We start from the raw sequence: 12,876 nt of genomic DNA, 5'->3' as shown, positions 1-12,876 counted from the left end.
GAAGTGAGTATAAGGTTTTTTAATGAATCTTTGCAAATCACCTTTCCTAATAATATGCTTGTTAGCAAGTTTCACAATGAATGCAGCTAAAATTTAAAGAGAGGGGCGGGGTGAGCAGAGCTCATTATCATTTAAAGAGACATGCACCGAAATGAGTCTCTGTGAACAGAGCTGTTTTTGGCAAGGTAAAAAGGGTGTTGTTTTACACGACTATTGAGGAATTTTAACCAAAGTATGTTACAGACATTTCATGAAGACTCTAAAGAATCATACCAGCTTGTGGATAATGGGCATCCGATGTCCCCTTTAACAATCACAATAAACAATTATTTTGCCATGCAATATAATTAATTAGCCTTTGTGTAGGTTGCCAATCTGCTTATTATATTAATATGGAATTAAATATGATATCTGTATGCATATATTATAGTCCATCTTTAATTGTGTATTAACTTTTAAGCATCTCTGTGTTGACATCATTTTAGGGCCCAATGGCAGTGAGGCCAGGCAGCCCATGTATCCAGGGTTTGAGAGAGACGTCTTCAGGACAGTGGCAGAACATTTCCAGAGACTGAAAGAGCCACTTTTGACTTTCCATCTGTATGAAATATTTGTCAGTATTTTGGGTGAGTGATGCACAAGCTATTCACATGATCAGTGCTGGATGTATTTAATCAGCCATTACTTGTACATTTTGAGATTATTAGGATGAGCGAAAACAGTCTGAATTTATAGTTCCCTGTTTTCAAATATCTTTGAATGAATTCTGAGCAAATATTGAGAAATTAAAAAAAAATTTATTTACAATAAATATACACTACTATTCAAAATTTTAAGGTCAGTAAGTTCATAATTTTTTTTATACTATCATACTTTTATTCAACAAGGATACATTATATTGATCAAAAGTGACAGTAAAGACATTTATAATGTTACAAAAGATTCTATTTCAAATAATTGCTGTTCTTTTGAACTTTCTGTTCATCACAGAATCGTGACAAAAAGAAATGTATCACAGTTTCCACAAAAATATACAGCAGCGCAACTGTTTTCAACATTGATAATAAAAATGTTTCTTGAGCAGCAAATCAGCATATTAGAATGATTTCTGAAGGATCATGTGACACTGAAGACTGGAGTAATGATGCTGAAAATTCAGCTTTGATCACAGGAATAAATTACATTTTAACATAAAAAAAAATTATATTTCACAATATTACTGTTTTTACTGTCTCCCCCCCCCTTTTTGATCTAATAAATGTAGCTTTTGGGAGGATAAGAGACTTCTTTTAAACGATCTTACTGACCCTAGGTTGTATATCATATAATACACAGTATTACAGAAGTGTGTAATATATATATATATATATAGGCATCAGCTATTGAAAAACACACTTAAACACCAATACCTAGGTTAAAGGATTATTCGTTATTATAGTTCATTATTCAAAAACAATTAAAGAAAAAAAAAAAAACATGTAAAGATTCACAGCACCTAGGCTCTGAATGAGTAGAAATTGTAATTCTGTGTTAATTAGGTGTTCCTGTAACTGTTTTCCTCCCGCAGGGCTTCTGCAACGGCAGTCGGTTGCGGTTGAAGCGCTGCAGGTCTGCGGCCTCCTGCTGCCTCCAGCCAACCGTCGTAAACTGCAGCTGTTAATGCGTCTGATGGCTAAAGTCTGTGCCAACCCCTCTCTCCCGCCTCTGAACGACACCATAGGAGCACGTACCCTGGTAAATCACTCACCTCCTCAGATAGATGTTCTCTATACAAGTTAATTATTTGCCAAATAAATGATAGTCCTTAAACATTATGGTTAATTTATAATGCAGCTCAGCTTTCAGTAGATTTGATGAGCAGCTTTCACACGGTCTGTCTCTTGTGGGTGCCTTCCTTTGCTCCTGTGCAGATGGTCCAGACCTTCTCGCGGTGCATTCTGGGATCTGCGGATGAGGTGGACTTGGACGAGCTGTTGGCCACCAAGCTGGTCACGTTTATGATTGATAACCACGACAGTGTGCTAAAGGTGCCATCCAACCTGCGAAAATCTGTCGAGGAGCATCTGTCTCACCTCAGAAGAGCTCAGGTCAGCATCCCACGTCGTTCATTAATGCTTGATAATTGATTGAAAATATCATGAAACGGCACCCACAACAACTTCTTTGGTGTATTTCTGAGAGAAAATATTAAGTGGGAATTAATGTAATAATTATTGTAGATATTTGCATTAATTGGGATTGTATTATATTATTTGGTTTGATATTTTTCTTGTCCATCCACACACCCTTGGTTATATCAGAGAAGAGTTGGTAAAAATAAAAACGTTGGTAAAATATTATCACTGTGCACAGTAAGACCAGGAGAATTTGGTAGCACTTTTACAATAAGGTTTCATCATGAAATAATTACATTAGTTAAAATGAAGTAACAATGAACACTAGTAATTACACAGCATTTAGGAATTTGAATGTTAATTTCTACATTTACTAATACATTTTTATAATTCAAAGATCTGTTAACATTAGTTGTGAACACATGAACACGCAATGAAACATTAAAGGAATAATTCACCCAAAAATTTAAATTTGCTAAACATTTACTCACCCTCAGGCCATCCAAGATGTAGATGAGTTTGTTTCTTTATCAGAACAGATTTGGAGAAATGTAGCATTGCATCACTTGCTCACCAGTGGATCCTCTGCAGTGAATGGGTGCCGTCAGAATGAGAGTCCAAACAGCTGATAAAAACATCACAATATCCGTGTGTTTGTAAGAAACAAATTCATCATCAAGACGTTTTTAACTTCAAACCATCACTTCTGGCCAAAATACAAGTCCATAATCCATAATAAAGCTTCCTCCATGTTTTGTACCATTTTTACTTCTAAACGGTGCTTGATCTGTGCATATTTCTCTCCTGATTCAGACAAGATGACTTTTTCAGAAAGCAATATTATGGATTATGGACTCTAAATCTGTTCTGATGAACAAACAAACTCACCTACATCTTAGATGGCCTGAGGGTGAGGACATTTTCAGCAAGTTTTCTCTTTTGGTTATTCCCTGTTGTTTTTGTCTTTTTTCTTTAAGTAAGTGAAGTTTTTCAGAGATGCAAATGTGAAATTTGTTAAGTAGCTTTTTTTTCTGTTATGAAGTGAATGAGCTTTGAATGTTCCTTTCTCACTACACATTCTGATCTCCTCGCATGCTTTGGTTTCTTCAAGATAAAGTACGCGGGGACAGAAACGGACACCTCCATGGCGTCTCCACCTCACTCGTTCTGCACACAGATCAGCAGAGAGTTTGAGCTGCAGAGGGTCTCTGGATCTCAAGGAGCCATGGTGGAACTACTGGAGAACATCATACAAGACAAGAACATGTCCATCAAAGACAAGAAGAAGAAGCTGAAGCAGGTAAGAACGGATACTTTTTACATTACTTGGGGACTTAGGGCTATCTGTGACATGGTGTGCATTACTACAGGAAAACTGTGAAATGTAATTATTACAGTAGACTTATAATGGTGTGATTGAATTGAGTTCTGCTGTCTTTATAGAGCTTGATTTGTTTTACCCTAAACATTTCTTTAAATGTCAAACTACATGTTGTTCTAAAAGGCCGACGTGTTCAGTAACCCAACCGCAAATTTCAGAAACTTTGAAATCTGTGATACACTCTGTTTCTTTTCCCCTGTGTGATTTTTTTTTTTCTTAACTGTCAGTTCCAGAGATCTCACCCTGACATCTACCGTAGACGCTTTCCCACCGCTGAAAGCGAGGCGGTGGTTTTCCCAGAGAGACCCCAGAGGCTCAAACCTCAGCTGATGTTCCTCACGCTGAAGAAACCCTTCCAGCCCTTCCAGAGGAGCTGGAGCTTTCGGGCTTGAGTCAGCGCTCAGAGTGTTCAGTTTGACGCTAGGGCGACCGTGTTAAGTATTAATATCAAGGAGAGATGTTACTGAATATTAAAGGTTGCATTCTGCTAGGACATCCTGAATCTAAATAACACTAAATTCACCTCATCAGTGATCAGATGGATTAAATAAAGTATAATGCTGTGCATTGGAGCCTGTTAGGACAAGACAGAAGACATTACAGGCAAAACCATTGTTTTTTCATGCACTAGTCAATTTTGAGATTTTTTTTTAAAAGGGGTTTTTCTTAAAGGGGTCCTATTATACTTTTTCAACTTTAGTTAGTCTGTAATGTTGCTGTTTGAGCATAAAAAAGATCTGCAAAGTTACTACAAAGCTCAAAGTCCAATTCAAAAGGAGATATTTTATTTAACAGAAATCACTTTTCAAAAACTACAACAAACGACTCGTTTGGACTACAACGCATATTTTCCGGGATTTGTGATATCACAAATATCGACGAATGGGACGAGACCTGGTTGAGCTGCACTAGAGAAGGATTCGAGCCGTTCATGCCAGACTGGGGAGAAAGGTGTTGTAATAATGTAAAATATGTGAAAAATAATGTGTTTTTCGAACAACCTAGTATGAGAGCCTGTTCTAGTACACCCCCAAAACAAAATCAAGACTTTGTAAAAGAGCATAATAGGACCCCTTTAACATGCCTACTTTCAGACTAGTGGAAAGAAAACATCCAAAATACACATTTAAGTGTCTATTTTATTACACTTTATCTATTTGCATTTGTAGATTTCAATTACAGTGCATATCTGTATTAATGTTGTGAGTTTTTTCTCCTTTGTTTCTGGCTGTTTGACAGTATTTTCTGATTTATGGAGTGATAAAATGAAAAATCCAAAATCCCTTCTATAAAAACCTTTAACTCTAATATGCCAGCATAATGAAACCAGAATTTCCTATTCCTATTTTGGAAATTAATGCAAATTAGTGCTTATGTAATTAGATAATAAACATTTCAGAAATGTATCAAAATTCCCTATTCACCTGTAGTGTCTTGTGTAAGAATGGGCCTGAAAATAATGATAAAAAAAGATTTATCTATAAAATAACATTTCATTATAACCAGAAACACACCCAGAGGGCCTCCATAGTGCTTGTTGATTTTATTTGTTTGATGTAAATAATCTGCAACATTTACAATCAGTTGCGTTCTATTTTTAAGGAGCTGTAATTGGTTTAGTTTTACCTCCAGCTGCAGGTGTCGTCTAACAGCTGTTAAGTTCTCAGTTCTGCTAGATCATGCTGTCACTGATAATCAGCCAGAGGAAATATGTGCCGGTCACCAGAAAATAGCTTTTGAAAGCTCCGATTTTATACTTTGAATAGATTTATAAGTTCTGTCAGGTAGATGTCAGTGTCACAGCAACTACTGAGGCACTACAGGCTACAGTATATTTCTATCACGCTGTGTTTTTATACTTCAGCATTCTCTGTTTTCACTGGTTTGTATGTGATACTCTTGTCCATGTTTCTTTGGTTCTTCTGTTTTGTTCTTTATTCGTATTGTATTTGGTTTTAAAGGAGTTCTAGTTTGTCATGTTTGAACACGTCACGTAGCATTAAAACCTTTACATTTTATCACTTGACTATTTATAACTGATTGTGTTCTACTCTGTCATGGTACTGTAAGTATATCAAAACGATACCGTTTAAATCTTCACTGGTATTCTCTGTAAACTGGATTCAGCTGGCAGCTTTTACACGTTTTTATGTGTTTCTGAAATAATGTATTTTAATTTTAATACAATGCTGGATCGAATTCAGTGTCATTCTGTATCACTTTTTCAAAGTTTTGTGTCCCCAGTGTTTTGATTTTGTACAGATTCTGGAGTTATTGTTACTGATTTGGACGTCTGCACTGTGATCACAAATATGGAATTGGAAAAAAAATTATCTATATAATTACATGATGTTATCTTGCACTTTTTTTTTTTTCTTCAGCCTGTTTACATAATATTTCAAGCTGACAGACATGCTAAACATAAACCAATAACTCTACCACTACCACTGAAAGGCAGATGCAGGGTTTCTGCAGGTCTTAAAGGGGTCATATGATGTTGCTAAAAAGAACATTATTTTGTGTATTTGGTGTAATGAAATGTGTTTATGCGGTTTAAAGGTCAAAAAACACATTATTTTCCACATACTGTACATTATTGTAGTGACGGAATGTTACGCCCCTTACCATACTGTAATGCCCTGTCCGGCCGGGGCAACGATTCAAAAACATTAAAACCCATTACAAACGAGGCATTTGCATCCTAAATAGAAACAGAAAAAAACAGAAAACTATAAAAATGATAAAAGCACATGACAAAATTACTAAAACTTCGCTAAAAAAAATCTGAAAACAAATATAGAAGCTAATTCAAATGTTAATGAATACTATAATAGTATATAAATAATAGTAAAAAAAACACTGATTTGGATCGTATGGAATAATATCTGTTGAGGTCTATATATTTAGGTACATTTTTAAATCATGAAAAACTAAATTCCTGCCTTTGGTTCACGAAACCTTGACTAGCATAAGTGGACTTAACATGGAAAATAGGGTAAAACAGAGAATATGATTTCTTTAAAGGGGTCCTATTATGCTTTCTCACTTTTTCAACTTGAGTTAGTCTATAATGTTGCTGTTTTAGCATAAAAAAAGATCTGCAAATTTAGAAAGCTCAAAGTCCACTTCAAAAGGAGATATTTTATTTAGCAGAAATCACTTTTCAAAAACTACAACGAACGACTCGTTTGGACTACAACGCATATTTTCCGGGATTTGTGATATCACAAATACCGATGAATGGGACGAGACCTGGTTGAGCTGCACTAGAGAAGGCAACGAGTGTTATCATCACTATGTCTGAGACACGCTAGCTTTCCCAAGGCAGACGAACTTAGAGTAGTTACGATCATCCGGGTTTAAATCGCGCTCAAATTGATTTGATTTTGATGCAATATTTACACTGAAGCTCGCAATGGTAAGGGGCATGACATTTCCCGACCAGGCGCCGAGTGGTGCCAATCACAACACACACTGGCCTTGCTAACCAATCACAGCACATTTCGTATTTCAGAAGGCTGGCCTTCATTTGATACAGGAACTATTCGAGCCGTTCATGCCAGACTGGGGAGAAAGGTGTTGTAATAATGTAAAATATGTGAAAAATAATGTGTTTTTCGAACAACCTAGTATGAGAGCCTGTTCTAGTACACCCCCAAAACAAAATCAAGACTTTGTAAAAGAGCATAATAGGACCCCTTTAACATGCCTACTTTCAGACTAGTGGAAAGAAAACATCCAAAATACACATTTAAGTGTCTATTTTATTACACTTTATCTATTTGCATTTGTAGATTTCAATTACAGTGCATATCTGTATTAATGTCGTGAGTTTTTTCTCCTTTGTTTCTGGCTGTTTGACAGTATTTTCTGATTTATGGAGTGATAAAATGAAAAATCCAAAATCCCTTCTATAAAAACCTTTAACTCTAATATGCCAGCATAATGAAACCAGAATTTCCTATTCCTATTTTGGAAATTAATGCAAATTAGTGCATATGTAATTAGATAATAAACATTTCAGAAATGTATCAAAATTCCCTATTCACCTGTAGTGTCTTGTGTAAGAATGGGCCTGAAAATAATGATAAAAAAAGATTTATCTATAAAATAACATTTCATTATAACCAGAAACACACCCAGAGGGCCTCCATAGTGCTTGTTGATTTTATTTGTTTGATGTAAATAATCTGCAACATTTACAATCAGTTGCGTTCTATTTTTAAGGAGCTGTAATTGGTTTAGTTTTACCTCCAGCTGCAGGTGTCGTCTAACAGCTGTTACGTTCTCAGTTCTGCTAGATCATGCTGTCACTGATAATCAGCCAGAGGAAATATGTGCCGGTCACCAGAAAATAGCTTTTGAAAGCTCCGATTTTATACTTTGAATAGATTTATAAGTTCTGTCAGGTAGATGTCAGTGTCACAGCAACTACTGAGGCACTACAGGCTACAGTATATTTCTATCACGCTGTGTTTTTATACTTCAGCATTCTCTGTTTTCACTGGTTTGTATGTGATACTCTTGTCCATGTTTCTTTGGTTCTTCTGTTTTGTTCTTTATTCGTATTGTATTTGGTTTTAAAGGAGTTCTAGTTTGTCATGTTTGAACACGTCACGTAGCATTAAAACCTTTACATTTTATCACTTGACTATTTATAACTGATTGTGTTCTACTCTGTCATGGTACTGTAAGTATATCAAAAAGATACCGTTTAAATCTTCACTGGTATTCTCTGTAAACTGGATTCAGCTGGCAGCTTTTTATGTGTTTCTGAAATAATGTATTTTAATTTGAATACAATGCTGGATCGAATTCAGTGTCATTCTGTATCACTTTTTCAAAGTTTTGTGTCCCCAGTGTTTTGATTTTATACAGATTCTGGAGTTATTGTTACTGATTTGGACGTCTGCACTGTGATCACAAATATGGAATTGGAAAAAAAATTATCTATATAATTACATGATGTTATCTTGCACTTTTTTTTTTTTCTTCAGCCTGTTTACATAATATTTCAAGCTGACAGACATGCTAAACATAAACCAATAACTCTACCACTACCACTGAAAGGCAGATGCAGGGTTTCTGCAGGTCTTAAAGGGGTCATATGATGTTGCTAAAAAGAACATTATTTTGTGTATTTGGTGTAATGAAATGTGTTTATGCGGTTTAAAGGTCAAAAAACACATTATTTTCCACATACTGTACATTATTGTAGTGATGGAATGTTACGCCCCTTACCATACTGTAATGCCCTGTCCGGCCGGGGCAACTTTACAGATCTTTATGCACCAAGAGCTTGTAACACTCCAAAGAGAAAGGAAAAATTTAATTCGCATCATATGACCCCTTTAAAAAGGTATTAATTCACCCTTCCACAAATTACGGTCTTAAAAGTCTTAAATTCATAAGGTCATGGCATTAAATGTTGCATGCACTGCAAAAATCTTCCAGTATTTTTGTCTTGTTTTCCAAGACAATATCTGGACAGTCTTAAATCAAGATATATTTGTTGGTGTTATTTCTTTTGTTTGTTTTTTTGCACTTACTGTTATAAACCGTATTTTTGTCCTGAGGTGTATTTCAGCTTTCTTACTCAAGAGGTCAGTAGAGAACTGATAATCAATCTCTTTTAAAAAAAACATAATTGGAAACCTGCTGTATTTTCAGAAAATTAATAATAATAATACTTTTAAAAGATTCATCTGTTTTCCATTTTCCCTTTCTTTGTTCTTTTTATCATTATCTTATAAGCATTTTGCATATAAAAATAATGTTACAATGCTTTGGTAATACTATACTCCAATTGTCATGCCAACAAAGCTTAACTGAACTGAACTGAAACCGAGACGTTTCAGAAGGTCATTGCAATGACGTGTCCATCATTGTTCACTCTTGTGTGCACAATGGCATATGATCTCATATGAACCTGCAGCTTCATACAGGTTAATATTAGTAGATACATCTTTCAAGTCTCCTATAATACACCTCAAACACTCTCATGTCCTTCTGTAGTGTGGCATTTATACAGCAACAAAGAGACTTGCTGCCAAAGACATGGAAATTAAACCCTAATAGCTTATTTCTTCATGTTGCATGCACATCCTCATGTAAATGTGGCCTGAAATGCAGTAGTCAGAAGCATAATGCCTGCTAAATCCACACGCTTCTAATTATGTCTAAAAGGAGATGCAATTGTACTCTAGCTACAAATAAATCAAATGAAACCGTTGGTAATTATGCTCACAAATGACCATAATTATCCATGTGATTTCACACAATATATTTCTTACTTCATGAGCCAGTCACCTGACATAAACAAAGCACATGCATGCGGTGAATTCTCTGTGTGATGTGTGTCAGAGTTGAAACAGACCTTGATCGCGCAGAAATGTCCCACCAGGCCTCGGCCTCCCCTGGTCTATTCCAGGTAATCAAATGCTGTCGGCACGCAGGTTTCTGCATTAATTACATCTCTTTAAGCGGCCTGTCCAAAGGCAGTGAATCATCCGCCAAGTTGAAGATAGAGTTTTTGAAGGTCACTTCTAGCTGGTGATCAATATCTAAAGCCTCCGGGCTCCATCCAGGTTCAGCTCAGCCGGAGACAAGAGAGAGAGACACTGGAGTTTAAATATAGCAGAGCATGAGAATACAGTGCAGAAGCATGTGATAAAAAGTTCCATATTGTAATCAAAAGAACCCTAAGGTTCTGTGCAGTCAAAAGGTCAAAAAGTTCCTTTAAAGTCATTATGACATTTCATGAATTTTAGTTTTGATTTTAACTGAGTATACAGTATACAGTATGTTGAATGATTTATTTAAAAGGTTCATCTACATGGCTTATCAGCATTACCATAAAACATCATGATATAGTATATAAAATACATTTTTCTATGACACTTACTAGAGATACAGATCAATGTTATTTTAGTATTGGATTGTTTAAGGGGAAATTTACAGTAGTATCACTGAGATACTATAGTTAACGTTTTAGAAATTATTATGTGTGGTTTCATTTTTAGTTATTTTTGTCAAGTTAAACTAAATGAAAATGAGAAATGTTGCCTTGGAAACGAACTGAAAAAAGTTGAATTTTATTACATTTTATATATTTGATTTGATTTCAGTTCAGGGTTTATATCATTAACTAAAACTAAAACGATTAAAATATTTTTGTTAATTAAAATAATGCTGAAGTAAAATATAAGTATTAGATGAAAACTTTGCCAAGGCAATATTTCTATTATATTTTCGTTTAGTTTGTTAAAATTCCTAAAAATAAATAAATAAATATATAAATAAAAACTAAAAATGAATTAAACGAAAACTAAAATTAAATTAAACTTAAATAGTAATAAAAAACTAGTAAAATTGACAAAACCTCATAACAAAATTACTAATAATTTAACTGAAATAAAAACAAAAACTGAAATGATAGAAATAAAAGCAATTCAAAATATTAATAAGGACTATAATAGTATATAAATAACTACAATAACACTGAGTTAATGTTTGTTTTATTTCAAGTAATGTTTTTTTTTGTGGTTTTAGTTTTAGTTAACTATAACCCTATACAAACACATGCAATATATTATGCAATCACATCAATATATAATGCAATAGATAATAAATTTACAATATGACAGCAAAAGTTAGACAGTGATCAAAATTACCTTCAAAATTGACACTGAATATAGAATTAATAAATGTAAATAAATTTTCTGGAAGAGTTCTTTATTTTTTTATTTACTGGTTTTAGGAAATGAATAAAGACCATTGGTTTTGTTATAGAATCCCAGTAAAAAAAATATTCTTATAATCAAGCATTATGCTTGATTTATTCAGTGAGGATGCTCAAATTCTACATTCAGTGTATTTTTTTTTTACAGTATTGTACATTTTAATACGTCTCAATATTAAATAAATGAGTCTGAAAATAAACATAATATTAAAATACTTTGTAAAAAATACCATAGCAATACTTTTAACTGTGCTTTTGCAGCCAGTTTATTAGGATTTCATGCATGAGTAACTCATCCTGAAATCGCAAATAACTGAAAAACGATATTTTTGTATATCATCATCATGAACTGCTCCTGTATCTGTGGACGCAGACTGAAATTGTTGCGTGACCTGCACAACAACACTGCATGTATCATACCATGTTCACTAGTAGGCCTATCAGTGAGCGTATTGATCAATATTTGCACCACACTGGAGTTTTGCCAGCCATTCATCACATTAAGTTCAATGATTCAGTCTGACAAACAAAAGCACTTCTGTGCTGTACAACAATCAATGCTGTCTGCAGGCAAACTGAACACTACATCTCTATTGAAAAATATTCATTTTGAGTCTACTTAAAGAAAAAGGCTGCCATTGTAACATTCAGGTGGGCTGTTATTATATGCTCCAAATATACACATTTATCATGGAAAAGCAGGCGCAGTTATGCAATCAGCTATTGTAGTGAGGATATTGTAGTGCCATTTCTCAGACAGCTAATTTACCATTAGATTAGTGCTAATGAAAGAGAAGTACAGATTCACCATTCATCTGGTTGAATGCATAGTTATGGCTGTGTATATGCTAAGCATAAATAAGAAAATTAGGTTACGCAAATACATCATTAAAAAATATGAGGGTAAGGAAACATTTAGGCGAAACTGTCTTGAAGTGTGTTTTGAAAATTTAATTCAAACGTCACTGACGTCTGATGCCACTGACGTCAAACCTGACGTGACGCATCCACAGGCGCCAAGTTTTTACGCAAGAGCGTAAGTAGAGGGAGATTTGAGAGCTAAAGTAGAGGGATAGCTTACAGCAGGTTATTTATTACTAAGCACTAAGCTGCAGAACTGGTTCTTCAGAAATCCTCTTTGTTGCGTTGTCAGAACAATAAGCACACACGTTCTAGCCAATAACTGTTTCCTAGGAAAAAGAAAGTTGTTGTTTTTCCTCAAGGTGGCGCTCAGCCGTTCAGAAAGCCGAATACACCATTTGAACGCATTCAAATCTAATCTTTTTTTTTTTTTTTACACATTTGACAAATTTTTTCACTAGAAAGTATATTATTTGTATCTCTTTAATATAAATAATTTATAACTGAAATAAAAATGAAACATTTCTCATCATAAACTGTTAGGATTGATCCATCCTGACCAGCGCTGAGAACAGTAATAGGTACCACGTGACCACGCCGTCAACGTAAAGCACCATTTTTTAAAATAATTTACACCAGAATAATGATATTTATAGTTTTTAATATACATTTACATTGAAAATATATCGTGAACTGTTAAAATAGAATTATTATTTAGACCCATTGTTCTCGACCAATTACAGACTAGGTCCAGGACGGTAAGTACCGCCCATTTTCAG

General features: G+C 34.5%; 1 protein-coding gene across 1 annotated transcript in view; it reads left to right on the top strand.

The window, feature by feature from the left end:
• The window catches only part of LOC107706773 (DEP domain-containing protein 1B), a 10,868-nt gene extending 6,758 nt beyond the window's left edge, over nucleotides 1–4,110 (top strand). The window contains exons 8-11 of the mRNA XM_016510585.1: nucleotides 1,568–1,734; nucleotides 1,911–2,087; nucleotides 3,226–3,414; nucleotides 3,723–4,110. Coding sequence (XP_016366071.1) covers nucleotides 1,568–1,734; nucleotides 1,911–2,087; nucleotides 3,226–3,414; nucleotides 3,723–3,887 — 698 coding nt within the window. The 3' untranslated portion in view covers nucleotides 3,888–4,110. The remainder of the gene's footprint in view (nucleotides 1–1,567; nucleotides 1,735–1,910; nucleotides 2,088–3,225; nucleotides 3,415–3,722) is intronic.
• Nucleotides 4,111–12,876: the final 8,766 nt, after the last annotated feature.

The sequence above is a fragment of the Sinocyclocheilus rhinocerous genome, unplaced genomic scaffold, assembly GCF_001515625.1.
Source record: "Sinocyclocheilus rhinocerous isolate Xijiao unplaced genomic scaffold, SAMN03320098_v1.1 scaffold864, whole genome shotgun sequence".
Lineage (NCBI taxonomy): Eukaryota > Metazoa > Chordata > Actinopteri > Cypriniformes > Cyprinidae > Sinocyclocheilus > Sinocyclocheilus rhinocerous.
The sequence above is the reverse complement of the archived record's forward strand: the minus strand, read 5'-3'. Positions and strand labels throughout refer to the sequence as shown.